The sequence below is a fragment of the Cricetulus griseus genome, chromosome 7 (assembly GCF_003668045.3).
Source record: "Cricetulus griseus strain 17A/GY chromosome 7, alternate assembly CriGri-PICRH-1.0, whole genome shotgun sequence".
NCBI lineage: Eukaryota > Metazoa > Chordata > Mammalia > Rodentia > Cricetidae > Cricetulus > Cricetulus griseus.
The window spans coordinates 65,182,674-65,202,299 of NC_048600.1; the positions used below are offsets into that span (position 1 = coordinate 65,182,674).

At 47.3% G+C, this 19,626-nt stretch overlaps 1 protein-coding gene across 1 annotated transcript in view; it reads left to right on the forward strand.

The window, feature by feature from the left end:
* LOC100769264 (A disintegrin and metalloproteinase with thrombospondin motifs 2) overlaps window positions 1-19,626 on the forward strand; it is a 201,179-nt gene that overhangs the window by 123,336 nt on the left and 58,217 nt on the right. The window contains 1 exon segment of the mRNA XM_027427626.2: window positions 14,214-14,416. Coding sequence (XP_027283427.1) covers window positions 14,214-14,416 — 203 coding nt within the window.

The following is a 19,626-nucleotide window of genomic DNA, read 5'->3' on the forward strand; positions in this document are numbered from 1 at the left end:
ACCTCTTAGTGTCTCCAAATGGAGACTAAGTTGCAACATGAGCTTTGGAGGGAGTAAATCACATGAGACCAGATCTCTGTGTCTCTGTGTGCCCAACATGAGATGAGATGTGCTTTGTTTGTTTGTTTGTTTTTTGGTTTTTCTTTTTGTTTTTCAAGATAGGGTTTCTCTGTATTGTTTTGGAGTCTGTCCTGGAATTCAGTCTGTAGACCAGACTGGCCTTGAACTCACAGAGTTCTGCCTGCCTCTGCTTCCCAAGTGCTGTGATTAAAGGCGTGTGAGATGTGCTTTTAGTCCATGCTTCCAGTGGTGCTTTCATGGTCATCCCTGCTGGGGGCTTTTAACGTTGTGCTTTGGCTGACATTCGTGGGGAATTAGCACCCACTCTGTAGTTCCACCCTGTAAACTCCCTGCAGCAACCAGGAAGAGCCCAACAGTTTCTCTGTTTGCCTGGACTCTGGACAGGACCAGGAGGGGATGAGAGGGGCAGGGGAGTGAGAAACAGTTGATCCTAGGCTAGGGGTGGGGAAAGCGGCAGGCTACAGAGACAGTTCACACTCTGGCATTTGAGTCCTCCTGAATATATTGACCTCAAGCTTCTGCCAAAGGCATTCAGGACCAATCCTGCCTGACATGGGGTCAGGTCGGCTGGTAAAGAGAACTCTGATTTGAAAACTCCATAAACAGGTTCAGTATCAACTCCTGCCAGAGGCCCAGCTCAGGGCCATGACAGGGCTGGAACGGGGAAGGTTTCCGAGCCTCCAGGCTCAGGAGAAAGGAGCCAGCTTTGTGGGCTGAGGAGAGGCAGGCCCTGGAGTAGGGCTGGGTAGACAAGGGTCCTATGCCCTGAGCTGGGTGGTTGGATGGAGGTACAGCAGGAGTTGGGTGAGGCAGTCAGTCGTCAGGGTATCCAGAACACGTGGATGTGAGGTGTCTCGGGGCTTTGTGGGGCAGTATCTAGGAAGCTGCCCGATGTCCACATCAGGGGCTCCAGTATGTGCACTAGGTCAGGCAAGGGCATCATCTACCCCGAGACACGCTTCCACAGGCTGTGAGTGACAGCAGACAGCAGGTGGGGGCTCTGGCCATGCAGGGCTCTGTGACATTGGTCATCAGCACCCCACTTACCAGTTTCCTGCTTCCCCCACTTTCTAGAGGAGATCCCTGGGAACCTCTATGGGGGCCTGTGGGTGTCTGTTTTGTTCTGAAGTTCATGGTAAATATTTTCATTCAGTCATCTGCCAGTCTCTCCATTGGCTCCTGCCATCTGGCTGCTTTGTGCTGGGGAGACATCGGAAAGGAAACTCAGGGCCAGTTCCCTCCCTGGGGCGGGCGGGGGGTAGGGGTGGGTGCTGTCCCATAGAAAGAAAGTCTGGTGTCCTCCAGGTCAAGGCTGGTTCCCAGGGCCCTCCTTTAGAAGGAAGAGTGCTTTACCGGCCTCTCAGCTCCTAGCCTCCCTACCCCTTGGAGGCCCCAGGAACCTGGTTGCTGAAAGGAGAGATACAGAGGCCTCCTGGAAGATGGAACCAGGGGGATAGGTGGGTACAAGAGAGTCCTGCCAGCTGTGCTTGGTGGCGGAGTGGGACGGGGTGTTCTGGCACCTCAGGTGAAGTCTGGGGACAATAGGCCACCCATCCCTGCTGTAAATAAAACTTGAGAGACGATATGAGAACAGGGCATCCAGCATAGTGGCCTGCACACTTCTACAGGGACATTGTAGCACCATGTTCCCCTGGGCACATATTTTGAGGGTTGGCCCACTTACTTGGACTCCAGACCTTAAATACTTAGCAGGTTTTCTCCTCACCCACACCTGGCTCCTTGAGAAAACAAGAGGTGAAAACCTAAAACAGAGGAGATTGTCACACCTCACGTCTTCATAATCTCAGGGTGCTTTGGTCAAACTATCTGGGGCATCAAGCTGAGGTTGGTGCACATGATGGTGTCTGTGTGGGGGTCATGCTGGGACTCTTGTGGTTGCAAGAGACAGAAACCAAACAAATTATTGATTCAAAGAACTGGAGAGTTGGGGAGCAAGAGTCGTGTTATCTGTGCCGACAGCTGTTTGGGTCCGTTTTCTGTGGTTATAACTTTACAAAGAAAGATTATTTATTTGTCTCAAAGATTTTTTCTTAGGTGACTCTGTCTCACAGTCAAGTGATCACAAAGGAGAACACTGGCAGAGAGAGGGGCCACCAGAGATTCAGGGCCATGGCTTGCCCTTTCATCACAATGTATTCTTGTGGGAACTAAGTCTCAATGAATGACATGGTCTCTTGTAAGGGCCATGGCCCCAGTGACCAAACACCTCCCATGGGGGGTTAAAGTCCTGTCACCTCTCAGATAACCATGCAGGGACAAAGCTTCCTCCACATGAATCTTTGGGGGCTGCCCAGCCTCAGCGCCCACTTATCAGTGTCTTTAGCTTCATTTTCTGTCACCATGATAAAACACCCAACAAAAGCAACTTAAGAAAGGGCTTATTTGGCTCACAAGCCCAGGCCATAGCCCATCATTACAGAGAAGTTACAGCAGCAGGACCCTGCAGCAGCTGGTCACATCTATGGACAAGAGCAAAGAACAATGAACTAATGTGTACATGCTAATGCTCAGCTCACTTTCATACAATACAGGGTTCCCTGCTTGGGGAATGGTGCCACCCGTAGTAGCTAGGTCTTCTCACTAAACAAAATAAGCCCCCACAGACATGACTATGAGTCCCTCCCTGAGGCTCCTTCCCAGATGAGTGTAGATTGTGTCAAGTTGACAGTTAAAACCAACCAACACAGCGTCTCAGCTCTGCTTCTCTGTAAGAAGAAGCCACCTAGCAGCCCTGGAATCGCACATCATGGCTGCTTCTCATCTACACCAGCACTGTTCTTGGATTTCACTTCCCTGGCTAACACTGGTGCTTCTGAGGCTGGGGACTTCAGAATAAAGCTAAGGTGGATTTGGCTTTCCAGAACCATCAGGAGAGGGAGACAGTTATTGATCAAAACAAAAATCAAGAACGAACACCCAGTACAGTGGAGCTATCTCACTGTGCTGCCCCAGCCCCTGTAGCTCTGAGAAGGCAAAATCACACAGGGAAGCCAGGATGTTTCATGTCCCCCACCAAGGAGCATCCAGTGCCCCAGGAGAACATTAGATAAGGACCTTCTCATAGGAGGGAGACAAAAATATTTCCTTCCCCTTTTCCAGAGCCTCTCTTTCGTTCCTGAAGAAGACTTGGAAGGTGGAGTGGGCCTGGAACCCCCAGGTTCCCATTCCACTGAAATTCATGGTGCTTCAGCCCCACCTCTGAATTGTGCAAATAAAGTGTCCTGGAGAACACTCTCCTGGTACCTTTCCCTGCTCCCCAACTCTACCTCAAATCGTAAAAATGACACAGAATGAGCTGCATCTGTTAGAGCTGCAGAAATTAATTCAGGCTTGGTAATAAAGTTATAAAGACTGGGCTGAAATAACCATAATGAGCTCCTTTTAATAAAACTCACCAGTGGGACTCTGTACTGATGGCCCCTGTGGGGCTGAGCCTGCTTTTTGCTTCTAGAGCCTCCTAAGAGCCTGCCTGCTGCCAAGCAGGGCCTCTTGCCGTGCCCTGATTATGCACCTAGGTAAACATATTTTATCTTAATGACCATCTTTGGGGGAATCTGCAGTCACAGAGTGATTATGTCTTCAAAGTTAACAACCAGAGGACTGACCTTCCCGCAGATGACCTCGCCTGGTCTGGCTCCTCAGTGTGTGTACTGTGAGGCTGCCTCTGTCCAAGATTTAAGGCCTGACCATAAGCCCCTCCCTGCAAAGCCAGGGCTATCAGCAAGAAGAGTGGGTCAGGTCAGGGGGATGTCTCAGTTGAGAAAGTGCTTACCTATAAATATGAGAATCTGACTTCTAGTCCCCAGATGGACATAAAAAGCCAGGCACAGTAGAGTGTACAACAGCAAGCCCAGTGTTCCTACAGGGAGGTGGACAGCAGAAATTGGAGACTCCCGGGGGCTCATGGGCCAGTCTGGGATAAGCAGTAGCAATGCCACCTGCAACAAGGACTGACACCTGAGGTTGTCATTTACCTCTATAGGAGCACCGTGGCGAGCCTGCTCTCACTTTTCTGAACAGTGTAGTAGTTCCTGTTCTTCCTGAGACCCAGGGAAGGGAGAGATCTGCTCTAATCTGCAGGGCTGATGCCTTAGAGAGCAGCATGGTATGGCTCCCCTGTACACAAAGTGCCTTTAGCAAAGTGTGATTTCAGTCACTCATCTTGCTGAGCCAGCAGAGATCTGGGACATCCACTGTATCTCAAAAGCATGTGACAGTGAAGGAGGGGAGCAGGCAAGAGCCTGTTGAACTATAGGAAAGTATTTAGCTGTATTTTCTTCTAGTATTTCTATGACTACATTCTGATCATGGCAGATTATATTAGTCAGTTTTGCCTTACAACAAAATGTTGGAGGCAGCTAACCTTATAAAATAAAGGGGTTTATGTAGCTCATAGTTTTGACACCTCCAAGGCATGGTCCTGGTATGGGCTTAGCTCTCTTACTCTACCTCTTACCTCTCCCTCCCTCTCCCCCTCCCTCACATATACAGACATGGCTCTATGGAAGTGGGGGTCTTGGCAATAACGGTCTATCTTTGGGGTCTCCTTGCTGCAGTGTGGTCAGTTGTCTTCAGCATCTGAGGCGTGCTGTCAACCATGGCTCACTTCTCATCATCTTCCCTCGTCGTTTCTGTATTGAGTCTCCGGTTTCCTGTATTTTGTATCTTACGTTTTTCTTGGGCACATCTTTGGTTTAGATGGGCCCTCTCTTTCACTGGCTTATTCAGAAGAAATAATCAGCAGATACATGTTCAGAAACTTGCATGTTTGGAAATTTCTCTATTCCAGTGAGAATTTGGGCATGAGACTGCAGTTAGGCTAATTTTCCATCAGGATTCCAAATGTTTTCTTTTTTCCATTGTCTGCCTTCTTCTAACCCTGCTGTGACATCTAAGCCATTCTGAACCCATCCCTTTGTCTATACTTCCACCACCTGCTTATTACTGCTTGCCCTCCATGGAGTTTGCAGGCTGTCCTGTCTGCTGAAGCGTTGCAATCATTTGATGTGTCTCATTCTCCTCTGTTGGGCACTAGATGAATCCTTTTCCATCTGGGAACACCCTCCAGTTAGAGGAATTTTCTAGAATGATTGGTACCCTCTTTTCTGGTTTTCCATGCTCTTTATGAAGCATCTATTATATGGGTGGTATGCAAATGAGCAAAGCTTCTCAATCTATTGTTCAGATTGACTTACGGTTTCACTTTGTAGGAAAGTCCTTAACTTCACTTTCCAATCCTTCCACTGATTTTATTTATCCTTTATTTCATTTTTTTTAAATTCCAGGATCTCACTTTAGTGTTCTTTCCCTGTTCTTGTTTAAAGTATGTAGCATCTCCCTTCAGCATTCAGAGGAGCTACTAGCACATGCTTCCTGTTCCCAGTTCCCTGCAGAGTCCATTTCTTTCCTCTGTTGGAAATACTGCAGGTCTGTACAAAGAAGCTGGCATGAAATCACCCTTTAGATGGGCTTCACCGGGAGAGCTATGGGCTCAGGACCACAGAGAACCATGAGGAGCTGCAGTGGGAGAACATTCAGAGAGAGAGATAGCAACAGGACCCATGTTCTTTTCCTTTCCATCCCCGCAAAGGAGCTTCAACATTAACAGTTACTGCCATGTGGAGCATGGAGGTCTTAGAAGTCTTACTCTTCAATGCTAGAGGACAAAGTGAGTTTCTGGCTTTTACAGATTTTTGGGTGGGTGGTAAACTCCATACCACATGACCTATGCTGTCCAGGAGTCACACAGCAGGAAGGCACTAGATAAAAGTAAAGCTGTGATTCAATGCTGTCCTTGGTCTGGGGCCGGGGGACTGGGCTTGCTCATAGCTTCAGGGGGTGGAGAGAACTGGGCTCTTTGAAGAGCTATAAGGTCAGAGTGTGTCTCTCAGCTCTGTTCAGGGGAGCCGTGTGGGGGTTGGGCCGATGTCAGGGAGAGAGAGGTAGGTGGAGAGTCCGTGATCTCATGTCCCTTTCCTGTTACGGTGGGATTTTTGCTTCTTGGTCTCCATCTGCAGTGTCAGAGGAGCCCACCATAGAGATGGTGGCCCTTGGCTGATGGCCACTCATTTGTGAAGGTAGGCAGTAAACATGATTACTACGATGACTGGTACCCTAGTATTTGTAGGTGGGTTCCTTTTGCTCCTTGGTTCCTCAGAGTGCTAGCCCTGGCTCTATCTGGAATGGTGAATGTCTGGCACCAGCATCTTGGGAATGAATAGGGAAGTGGGTGTTCACTGAACCCTCCAGTTTCTAGAATGGCACCCTCACCCGTAACCACACCAAGTGCTTGCATCCCAGAGACCTTTTACACTTTCTTAAAGGCGTACTCCAGACCAATGCAAGTCCAGCCGAGGGGCATGGGGCATGGGTGGGGACTGGCACCACCCTTCAACTAACTCATCTGTCCCCCACCCCACTTCTGGATGGTACTTGATACATCAGTTTCCATGCTTTGGGGGACTGTGGCACAGACTAGAAGAATCCTGGCTCTTCTCCATACCAGCTTGGGGCTCAACTTGAATATATCAAGTTTATTACCACGAAAAGCTCTCCTGTTTCCCAGCCGATGACTGTTCTGATATTGCTTCTCTTCTGCTCGCCCTGGGCTTATAGCTTCGGGATTTTAAAAATAAAAGTCCCTGACTGACACTTTCCAGACAGATGGATTCCAGAAAGGAGTTAAATGGGCCATTTATGTTCAAGCCTTTATTTTCACCCAGAAGTCTGGGTGTGTCCTAGGACACTTTATTCAGTACATTTCATGATATCAACATACTCTGTTATAGTGAATATGATTTTATAATATGTAGTCTTAAATTTAAGGAGTTCCTTTTTGTTCATTAATCTTTTTCACAAACACCTTCTAAGTAAGTTCAGGAATTTGTTGGAGTTTAATGATTCTTTTGCAATTGTGTTACACTTACAGATTATTTTGGATGAGAATAACTTCCAGTCCAACACTGTATCATTTTCCTCTCCTATTATTGTAGGTGGAGTTTTTGTCGGGACCACCGACTCCAAAGTAAATGCACAGAGACTTAATATTAATTATAAATGTTTGGCCAATAGCTCAGGCTTGTTCCTAGCCAATGCTTACATCTTAAATTAACCCATTCATATCAACCTACATTCTGCCACATAGCATTGCCTCGCTTTTATCTTGCATCTCCGGTTTCCTTTCCATGTCTGGCTGGCAATTCCTCTGACTCTGCCCTTCTTCCCAGAACCTTAGTCTTGTTCTGCTACCTAACCTTATCCTGTTCAGCTATTGGCCAGTCAGCTTCTTTATTAAACCAATCATAGTGACATATATTCACACAGTGTAAAGGAATAAAATATTCCACAATTCATTGTGGACTCCTTTTTTTTTTTTTTTGAGTTTTGGAGTATTAGACTATATTACCTTTTGCTTGTCTTGAACCATCATCATTTTTTTTTTATTTCTCAGTATTATGATGGTTGCGCATTTTAGTTAACAGGTTTTCCTTTCCCAACCCAATTTTCTAGCTAGTTGTTGTCCTGGGAAACAAGTTATCAATGGCTGTGCTCTCACTTCATGTAAGATTAGATGTGTCTATTCTTTGTGGGTTGGGAAGGACTTTCCTATAGAAGCATGTAGACTTTTTTTTGGATACTTTTTCATTTTCTTTTATCTATCTCTTTATCCAGTTCTCTACTCCAACTGTTGGAATTTATATCTTCTATTTAGTCTATGCTTATTAGAACTAAAGGTTTTTTTTAAATAGAGTTATTTATTTTTTTACACATATAAATTCTCGGTCTGCATGTATGACTTTATGTTAGAGAGGGCATCAGATCCCATTACAGATGGTTGTGAGCCACCATGTGGTTGCTGGGAATTGAACTCAGGACCTCTGGAAGAGCAGCCAGTGCTCTTAACCTCTGAGTCATCTCTCCAGCCCCAGAACTAAAGATTTTAAGACCTTCCTTTTTATAGTAATTCCTGACTTTTGTTCCAACATTAGTCACTATAAACACAGATTTTTGGTTTTCTTTGTGACTCAATGTCTTCCACACATGCATGAAAAGGGTGTGCTTTATTTGTTGGTGGTTTGAACACTGGATTGTCTTATAAATTCAAATCCTTTACGTCTACTCCTAGTGTTTTCTCTAACTCATGCGTTGTTTTCTGATGTAAGTGTGTGACTGTTCACGCCTAGGCTTTGCCTTCTCCTCTCATCCGTTTAGTGGGCTGGTGAGAACACACTGGGCTTCCTCTCATGCCTTCTTCAGACCCTGTTTGCCTTAGCAACCCATCCCCTGGAATTCCTCGGATTTTATTTTAACTCAGGAATGACATTAAGACACCTCATTTCTTTTTATTGCCAATTACATGATATATGTTTAATTTCTTCACCCCATTTGTTTTAATCTGTCCTGTCCCCTCTTCCCTTGGTTTTTCCTCATGTAAGTAATTTATAGCTGGCTCTTGTTCCAGTTCCTACTCCTCTACCTGTCTCCACCTCACCAATGTCATCTTCCCAGCCCTACATGAACCAGCCTCTCTTTCCAAACCACACGCCCTTCTGCTGGATCCTAAGTTCCTACTGCATCTCTCTGCCATGACGCCAAACCCTCCTAGCCCCAGGATCCCTGTGGGGCACTGGGGAAGCTGAGGCCTCCCAACTCCATGGACACTGTCTTCCAGGGGTCTCAGGATGAAATGAGTAAGGGTCCCCTGAGAAGGTGACATTTCAGCTGGAACCTGATGTATGAGAGAAGGAGAGAGGATCATTCCAGGGGAGCAGACAGTGGAGTCTTCTCCTGTCATGGGACAGTGTGCTCCTCTAGGTCACAGGTTCCTTCCTTGACTTACCGCTATTGTCCCCCTTGTTTAGCCTGGGCTATGGAGGTGACACATGGGGATTGTGTCAGTAGACGTTGCATTAAGTTTGACAAAATACCAGAGAATAACAGGTTAGAAGAAGGACAGGGCTTGGGGTCACAGGGTCAGTGGTTTGGCTGTGGTCACTTGCCCTGTTGCTTTAGGCTATACTGTGGAAGCTGATGATGTGGTGCGGAGGAGGAGGCTTCCCATCTCATGGCCACCAAGAAGCAAAGAGAATCAGGAAGGGGCTGGGATCCCAATAGCCCCGTAAAGGGTGCACCTCAGGTAACATTACTTCCTTTTACTAGGCCCAATCTCTTGAAGTTCCCACCACCTTCCAGCAGTGACACAGGTTGGAGCCTGAGCCACAACCATATGAGTCTAGGAACCAATTAAGAGCCAAACTTCATTGGAAGTGGAGATCTAACTCAGCCCCTCTTCCACAAGTTCTGAGCCCAATGAGAAGGCAGGCAGCAACACTTTAAAACTGTAGGCTATAGGCTGCCTTCCCTCTGGGTGGTTTGGGGGCTCCTCCAGGGCTTGGTCAAGAGATAATTTAGGGCAAGAGCAGCAAAATAAATAGGTCAGCTCAGCAAAGACACTGGCATAGACTTGCATAGGGCCCTGCAAGTCCTTGGGCATCCTTGCACTACAGGGCTGACACCAGCCCTATCCCACTCTGGCTTTACAGAGTAGAGCCTGGGGGTCTTTTCTACCAATCTTGGTTCCCCTAAATGAGCCCTTGTGCTGGTAGAGCATGGGGTATCTTCTAGACCATCTTAATATTGGAAAGGTTGGGCATGGTGGTACATGCCTGTGATCCCATCACATGGTAGGCAGAGCTACAAGTACAAAAACATCCTGGTCTACAGAATATGTTCTAGGGCAGCCTGGACTACATGGTAAGATCCTGTCTGAAAATCGATCCAACAAACAAATAAAAACAATATTGAGGGATGTACCCACATCTTACTGTGGCATATATTCTTATTGCAAGGTCACACGATTCCTAAAATAAGAATCGGAATTCTTTTTGTTGTTGTTGCTATAGACAGTGTCCCATGTGTTTCAAGCTGGCTTTGAACTCTCTCTGTAGCCATAGCCAAAAATGACCTTGAACTCCTTATCCTCTGAGTTCTAGGAGTGTAATCATGTACCATGTGACCATTTTATGCAATTTTGGAGGATCAAACACAACTAGAGAAGCATTCTACCAACTAATCTACATGCTCAGAATCAGAATCAGTATTCTTTAAGGAACAAATAATAATATTGGGTCTAGGCCTGGTCTTAGGTCCCATCTCTCTCCTCTCTGGCAATGTGGCTTGATGGACTCAATCTTTCTGCTCTTTTATTGTGCCTTGTTGATTGTCTTAATCCATTTTGGGTTACTATCACAAAATACCTGACATTGGCCTATTTATTAAGAAAGGATGTTTATTTTGCTCACCATTCCAGGGAATAAAAAGTTCAAACATGGTGTTAGACTCCTGGAAAGAGCGCCCCTGGCTGTGTCACAGCATATCAAGTGGCATGATGTGGTAGAAGTATATTCCAGAGGAAAAGAAGAAGCCAAGATGAGGGTCTGGTTCTCTCTTTTTTTATAGCAAGTCCCCCAGGGGAATAACCCAGTCCCAGGAGCCCAGTCCCAATTCCATATGATAGTGTTGGTCCTTTCATGAGTCTGGAGTCCCTGTGACAATAATTACTTCCTCTAGTCCCACCTCTTAAGAATATGGCATCACAATAACTCTAATGTGGGGACCATGCTTGCTGCTCTGAGACCTTTAAGCCAGAAGGGTGTCAGAACAGGCAGGAGCTCTTCCTTTTTGTGATAACTGAGCACAGTTTCGTCACTGTGAAGGGCCATGCACATGTTCAAGAAGCCACTCTGAAGATGCTCAAAGGTGCAGTCCTTGGCCCCTGGGCTCAGCACCTTTTGCTATCCAAGCTTAAGTAGGTGGGCTTGGCTGCTGCCTCAGTCTTCCCTGGATAGGAACTCTACTTCCTCCTGTCCTCTCCCCATCCTCTTGATCTACTCTCAGCATCTTTCCTTTGTCTTCTAGAGACTCTCAGACCAGGGCTCTTGGATATGGTTTCTGCTGTGTCATCCTTATCAAACCAAAGAGAGCTCCAAATGCCATCTGGAAGGGTCCCCAAGAAAGGGAATGCCAGGAACCAACTCTTTGTTTACTCATTTTAAAAATTAGGCTCCTGTGACAGACACACAGGCAAGGGGGGAGTCAGCCAACCAGGTCATGGCTGTTTAGGCCCCTGTTCTCTCTCTAGCATCTGTCAGCCCCCTCCCACTTGGGGAACCAGTGATTTCTCCGTGTGTGTGTGTGTGTGTGTGTGTGTGTGTGTGTGTGTGTGTGTGTGTGTTGCTGGGAGAGGGAGCTGCCACAGAAGAAAGAGAAACTTCAGGTAGCAGTATCTTCCTGCCTCAACAGGAAATGGGCAGCATTGACAGTTCATCACCCAGCCTGCACTAGTAATGAAGGATGGGTCATGTAACCCATAGGCCAAGGACCAAGTGGAATAAAGGCCTTGTGATCATGCCAGCAATCCAGCATGGCTGGGTGGGTCCTGAAGGCCAGGGCTGCTGTCAGAGGGATCACTGAGAGGTTGGCCCAGGACCTTTTAGGAGCTTGTTGCTGGTCAGAGCTCCCTGGGAGAGATAGGCATGTCAAGACCAGAATTTAGCTTGTATTAAGGTCATAACCATTGTGAGGAAAACATGAGTGTCTTCATGATTGATGAGGTGGACTATTGCCTGCCTGCCAACTTCCATAGGGACACAGAGGGCGGGAGGGTAGTGGGCCCCATTGCCTTGGTCTACCTGCTGTGTCCTGAGCTAGCTGAAGCAGAACTGAGGGAGGTTTCAAGTACTCAGACCCATCTCTCCACTCCTGAGTTTGGGACCTCTCTACCTAGAGCTGGGCTTTAGAGGTGTTTTAAAAGGTAATGCCCAAGAAGTCACTCCTTAGGATAGCTAACCTTGGTTGTCATATTCATACCCTGGGAAGAGAAAATCACAATTGTGGATCACCTCCATCAGGTTGGCCTATGGGCATGTCTGCAGGGAATTTTCTTGACAGTTGATTGGTAGAGGAAATTCTAGTCCTCCCCTAGGCTGTATAAGGAAGCAAGCCAATAAGCAGAGACCCTCATGGTCGCCGCTTCAGCTCCTTCCTCCAGGTTCCTGTCTTGACTTTTGATGATAGCCTAAAACTTCTAAGACTTCAATAAGCCCTCCCCTGACCAAGTTGGCTTGGTCAGTCTTTTATCACAGCAACAGGAGAGCAAATTGGGGACCCCTTCCCACAAAAATCATCATGGTAAGAATAATGTCAGCAACAATAATTACTATGCTCAGGTGAAATTGCCATCTCCAAAGCATCTTTATATAGCCTCTTGCTTCAGATGGGCCTGGAGCACGTGGTTTGGTTCAACAACTGTGCCTAGTTGGCAGCACAGCTACCTGGGGGATTAGCATCAGAAGGGTACTCTCTGAGACCTTAGGGGTCAAGAAGTCACCAGGCTGGACTTGGTCACCAGGTCACACCTGGACCCCTGTGTGCTCTCTCTCAGTACATCTAGGATACCCAAGGATGGTCCCATCTCTTAGTTTCTCAGGAGAAACTGAGTGTTCTCAATGGTTTCCAGTGTTAAATCTCCCATGTTTCAAATGCTGTCGACAATATTAGGTATTTTTATAAAGTACTTTGTGGACCCAAGGAGTACCTCTTCAGTCTGCTATTCCCCTGGGGCTGCCTGTGTATGACCCTGAGCAAGATAGGGGCAGAAGGTGGTGTCTAGCTCCTTCCCCAGGGGAGAACTTTTTCTGTGGAAATTACCATCTTCTTTGCTTCCCAAGGTGGCTCTGAAGGTGAGCTGTCCCTGCTCGCTGAAAATGCAAAGAAATAAATGCATGAAAATAGAGCAGCAATCCCTCAAGCCTCGTGTCAGGTTTAAGTCCCAGGCGGCTCCTCTGGAAGCATCAGGATGGCCCTGAATCATCTCCAGGCAGCTGAGCAGAGCAGCACTTAGCTCTACCGGGGGCCTTTCCTGCAAGGCTAGCCCATTCCCCATTCCTAGATTAGCCCTGCCATGTTTATGCATGGGTGCATTTCATTCACATATGAGCATAAGACAATGCACTATAGATGTTCATTAGTGTGAGCATATATGTGTCTGTGCCTGAAGGTATATATATGTGTGTGTGTGTGTGTGTGTGTGTGTGTGTGTGTGTGTGTGTAGTGTTAAAGGTAAGCTTGAGGGCATAAAGCGTCTGTCTGGTTGTCTGCCACATAAGGGTTCCTTATCTGTAAAGTGGAGGCAGTAATTTGTACTGAAGGTACCCACTGTGTGACTGAACAAAGAGGTTTGCTGGGTGACTGATGGGGTGAGGTGGGAACAGAACCATATGCCAAGCAGTATTGTATCATCATGAGTGGCCACCCTCAGATGTTTGGTCTCGCCAGTGTGAACCAGATGGAAATCAAGGCAGACAGCATAACTATGGAGGCAGTGGGCATGGCATCCTGGGCTCTGATTCCATTGGTGTCAGGGGGCATGGCATTCTGGGCTCTGGTCCTGTTGGTGGCAGGGGGTATGGCATCCTGGGCTCTGGTCCTGTTGGTGGCAGGGAGCATGGCATCCTGGGCTCTGGTCCTGTTGTTGGTACAGACCCTTATCCTCACTGAGATCCCTTGGACTCCACATGATCAGTGCATAGCAGGTACTGACCATTTTTGGCCAGTCAGTCAGTTCTCTCCCAAGGCAGACTGTGGGAGGTGTGACAAGAGGGACTTATGTGGGTCCCTGAGCAACCCCATCAGCACCGGGGTTGGGAGCAAAGTTCCCCTGGTGGAGAAGGGGTCAGACATGAAGGTCCTTGCCCAGAATATGGGTATCAGACAGGTCCATTCCTTGTAAGATTGGGAGGTAGTTCTGGAAGGAGAGCTAGGAGTGAAGAGACACCATGTGACACATACTGTCTGGGCTTAGCCTCAGTTTCCCCAGTTTTGTTTGTGTTTGTCAGTATTGCCCCCTCTAGTCTTCTATTTGTTCTGTAAATGGACACAGTGCTCCAGGTTCAGGGTGCTGTGAGTTTTAAATGAGACAATGGTCACTCCAATGCTGCTACCCTGATGCCTGACTGGTGACTGAGTTGTACCCAAATGGGTTGTGTCTTTCTGTGATGCCCCTGGGGAGGAGGTGCTGGGCTGCTACCAAAGAAGCTGTCCTCTCCTTCCAGGAGCCTCCCGGGGCAGACTGGAAAGCCTCAGCAGAGCCCTGGGCGTCCTGGAAGAGCACATCAACAGCTCACGGCGGAGGGTGCGCAGGCATGCTGCCGACGATGACTACAACATCGAGGTCCTGCTGGGTGTGGATGACTCAGTGGTCCAGTTCCATGGGAAGGAACACGTGCAGAAGTACCTGCTGACACTCATGAACATTGTGAGTCAAGGCTGGGGGGTAAGGGAATAGGAGTGGAACCGGTCTCTTGGAGGCAGGACTTGAGTAGGCAGGAAAATTGAGCTTGGGTGGGGACTAGGTGGTAGCTGGGTGGGTCCGTGGGTGGGTCCATCTGTGAGTAGGACATTGGCAAACTGGGCTGAAAGATGGGGTTTATGGTTAGTATCAATTGTCAACTTGACAGACTCCAGAGTCCCCTGGGAGATGGGTCTCAGGATGCCTGGGGAGGATTATCTGGACTGCATTCATTAAGGAGGGAAGACTCCATCATTATGGGTGGCACCATCCCTTGGTTGGTACTCTGGGCTGGGTACCTGGAGAGCAGAGCAGCAGCATTCATCCCTCTCTACTTCCTGATTGTGGGTGTCATGTGACCAGCTGAGCTCAGCCATGCATTCATCCCTCTCTACTTCCTGATTGTGGGTGTCATGTGACCAGCTGAGCTCAGCCCTGCATTCATCCCTCTCTACTTCCTGATTGTGGGTGTTACGTGATCATCTACCCCAAGCTTCTGCCATCTTGATATCTCCACTATGACTGACTGTACCTTTGAATTGTGAGGCAGAATAAACTCTTTCTCACTTCAGTTACTTTTGTCAGAGTATATTATCACAACAATGGGAAAACAAACTAAGACAGTAGGGCTCTGGAGGACTGGGATGGACTCTAGGGTTGGGTCTTAAGGGGCAGAGCTGAGCTGGCAGGCTGAGGTCTTCTCCAAAGCCCTGCTAGGAGACTAGCAGTTGGAGGAAGGACTAGGCTATGACCATGCCTGTGCTTCTCAAGTGGAGCATGAGAAGGGGCTGCTTTGTGGGAGGAGGGCGGGCTTACGGAAGTACAGAGATGGGCTCTGCCCCGGGAGATAAGGTGGCACATAGGTCAGCCTCTGGAGGGGTCCTGGTGAGAAGATCCATCATGGATAGAAGGGAGGAAGTGAGTGAGCTAGCTGAACCCCGGAAAGAGATTGCTACCTGAGTGGTCTCCCTCCTCTAAGTTGCCCTGGTCCTTGGCTCCCTGAACTCCCATCTTTCCCCTACAAAATACTTCGTATTTGTACATGTTATTTTTGGAGGATGTTAATCTCATGTTAATTTTGAAAAGTACCTTTAATTTAATAACAATAAAACCATAATCATTGGAATTAACAAACCTCTAAGATATGGCTGTAATAATAATAGTAACAACAAAAATAAATAAGACGGTAATGATTGCAATTAATGATGTGCGAATGTGTGGCTGCGTGCCAGGCCCATGCTAGCCACTTTCGGTATAATAGCTAAGATAACTTTCACACTAAGCCTGTAAGACCGGTAGACATGCAAATCTCACCAGTCTCCTGAATATGTGTTCTTCCCCTAATTCCACTGCTATCCAACTCATAGGGAAAGGGTGAGGTTTGGAATTAAAAAGACTAGGTGTGTCTACTGGGAGTGGGGTTCCAGTCCTCTGAGCCTTGGTGTTCCCATCATTAAAATGGGTCAGTTCCCTCTTGCACCCTGTAGGGTAGTTTAAATGGCATAATGGAAATGAATGTATTTTTCAGTCCCTAAGTAAGGTAGTGGCAGTTTTAATCTCCAAATAAAATGTAGTTTTGCTCACATAACAGTAACAGCTCAGAGAGCATCATTCCTGAGGAGTCTACAGAGGACCCTGCCTGAAGGTGGGGTATTCACTGGGACTTCTTCATGGGGCAGATGCATGAAAATCCTCCTTTTTCTTGGGGTGACACAAGGCTCCTTTATCACATTTAAAACTTTCTCCAAGTTTTGACCACAAGCCAGCCTTCCTTCCTTCCTTCCTTCCTTCCTTCCTTCCTTCATGCATGCACGCACACCCCCATGATCTAACTGTAGTTCTGTTTTAAGTAATAATAAAAAGATGGTGAGCATAAGGATTTTTAAAGCGAATCCCATCTCATCATCACAATAACAAAAAGAGGATTTTAGGTGATAAAACCGAGGTGTTGAAGAAGGATGTCTGGGTCACATCTGTTTTCCTTGTCACACAGATGTACACTTGTGTTTGCAGCAAGTGTTTATTGACCAAGTGCTTGTCCTCATGGGTGGGGTGGCAAGTTCGTCAGAAGGCAAGGGTGAGACACAGAGTCCTGGGGCTCAGTGAGACTCTAGGGTGGAGTGGGGGAGGCTCACCCCTCAGCCAAGCTCCTTCTGCTTCAAGAGTTCCTTGTAGACCCGGGAGTAAGGTTTCCCCCATGCTAGGAGCAGAATGTTGCACTAACAATTAGTACCCAGTGATCTTTAGAGCTGGGAAAGAGGCTTACAAAGCTGGCAGGACACTCTGGTGGCCCTGGAGAGGAGGAACAGTAAAGACCTATGTACAAGAGGACTCACTTCTAGAACACTGCCTTGTGATGGAGCTATCTATAGCTGTCTTTCTGGACTTTGAAATATTACAGCCACTGGCCAGGCTGGATCTTGAGCTCTTGAAATCTGTCCAGGGAGAGTAAAGAACTGATCAGCCCTTTTTATTCAATAGAGTTTTAAAGTTTAATTAAAAGCATTTCATTGTGATAAAAGATAAGCCAGACCTGGGGCCGGGAAGATGACTCAGTTGGTATAGTGCTTGCTACATAAACACTAAGACCTGAGCTCAGGTTCCCGGCACTGATACAAGCAGCTGGGCTCAGTGGTGCACACCCACAATCCAAGTCTAGCTGGACCAGTGAGCTCCAGATTCAGGGAGAAATTATCTCAGAAAGTAAGGTAGAAGGCAAAAGCGACAGAACAGGACATCTGACTTCCTCCTCTGGCCTTGCTGCTTACACAAGGGCCCACCCACATGCACACACACACACACACACACACACACACACACACACACACACGTGTGTGTGTGTGTGTGTCTGTGTGTCTGTGTGTCTGCGTGTCTGCGTGTCTCTGTGTGTGTGTGTGTGTGTCTGTGTCTGTGTGTGCATATACCACCACACACACTCACATACCTGCATACCCACAAAAATAGGTGACTGAGGAAGATGCTTGACCGATGACCTCTCCATGTGCACACGGATGTGCATTTGCTCACGTGTAGTCCAAATAAGGAAGGGGTGGGTAGGCAGAGAACCGCACACTTAGTGGCACAGATCTATAATCCCAGCTACCTGGGAAGGTGAGGCAGGAGAATCTCAAGATCAAGACCTGATTTGGCAGCTTAATGAGCTCTTGTTTCAAACTAAAAGTAAAAAGAGAGCTAGGAATACAGAGATGTGGTAGAGGGCTTGCCAAGTCTTAGAGTCAGGCTCAAGTACACAGGCCATTGTCACCATTTTAAAGTGCACAGTTTGTGACATTAAGGTCATCCCCTTGGTAGTGCAAAGGTCACACCATCCATTCACAGGCCTTTTCATCTTTAAAGCTGACCCTCCCACCATTAAACACCAATTCCTTACCTGATCTCATAGGCCTGGCTGTGACTGTTCTGATTTTGGTCTCTGAATCCGACCACCCTGGACCTCTATATCAGTGAGTGTGTATGATATTTGTCCTTTGGGAACCAGCTTATTTAATTCAGAGTGATAGTCTAAAGGTTATTCATATTGTAACGTGTTGGAATTCTGTGTGCCTGTCTATCTCTGGTATGTCTGTTTTGCCTTGTTTTTGATACATGCCTTGCTATGAATCGCAGGCTGACCTTGAACTCATGATCCTCCTGCCTCCAAGCTCATGAGTGCTAGGATCACAAGTGTACACCTCCATGCCCAACCTTCCCTCCCTTCTCCCTTCCTGAGGCTCAGTAAGATCCATAGTATATCTAGACAGGTTTTGCTTATCCATTCATCCATTGACGAGCACCTGGGCAGCCTCTAACCTCTCGGCTGTTGGGAATAAGGCTGCAGGGAGCTTGGGTTACAGATTTCTGTTCACCACTCTGTTTTGCATTCCTTTGGCTACAGACCCAGGAGTAGAAAGACTGAATCATATGATAATTCTATGTTTAACTTTTAAGAAACCGCCACACTGTTTTCCACAGCCACTGTTTCATCTTTTGTTCCCACCAATAATGCATGAGGGTTCCCAGTTCTCCACAGCCGATAGCACTTGTCATCTTGATGGTAGCCATGCTAATGGGGACATGACTTGTAAGTAATCTGCACTGAAGTTTAAGTTGCCGGTGTGGCCAGTGGCAACTGTCCTGAGCATTGCATGGTGGGAAAGCCTACTATGAGCTCCTCTGACCTTGAGATTGACCACCATTACTAGAGCAAGCTTGGGCAGCTCTGGGTGTGTGGACCTCAAGCCACAACCCCAAATAGCCCTCAAAAGCTTGTTCCGATCCCCTTGTAAGTCTACAGCTGGTGCTGGGATTCCCAAAGCTGGAACCGAAGCAGCATCACAGTGGGACCAACACAGTATTGAGCTGGGGTGTAGCTTGGTTGGTAGTGCATATCGAGATGTGGCACTGGGTGAGCTCCAACTGCATTCTGGATCAGGTGACCACTGACAGTAATAGCAGGTGGAGATGGCTCCATGGCTGAAGGACAGCCTGGGTCAGTAAGCTGCCCACTGAGCTGGGTGTTGTGTGAGAGACTTTTCTTAGGGAGCTGCAACGTATGTATTCATCCCAAAAGGGAACACAGTAACTACAGAAAATAGTAACTACACCAAAGTCTGACTCAGTGAACTGATGAGTTTTTATTGGAGTTACTAACTGGTATATGGGTAAGGGGTCACTTATAGGAGTGGAGATGACTCAACAGCAGCTCCCCCTCCTCATGGACTCTGAAACTTCCTCAAACAGTGAGAACAGACAGCTGGCACCAACCTCATGCCTAGGGGAGACATCACATTCAAATCACAACAGAAAGTGAGAATTTGTGATTTCTGCCCCCACCCCCTGCTTCATCGAAGGCCTACTGGAGGATGAGGGGTGGAGGTGTCTTCATGAGACCGAGACCTGCTTACCCACAGATACCACCTACCAACTCATTCCCTGCCAGCCACATCCATTTTCCCCAATTCCCTCCCTAAATTCAGAAAAGTAATTTTTTTCAGTTCATTAAAACATCCTATATTTAACACAGATAATATATTATTTATGCCATAAGATTAGAATGAGCTCATATAGATCTCTCCATATTTTCTCCCAGGAGCACCTCTCCACGACTTCATTTTAATGAGTGTGGAATGTTGCCATGGGGAGAGTGTGTTTTTTATGTAACTTATTTATGTGACACG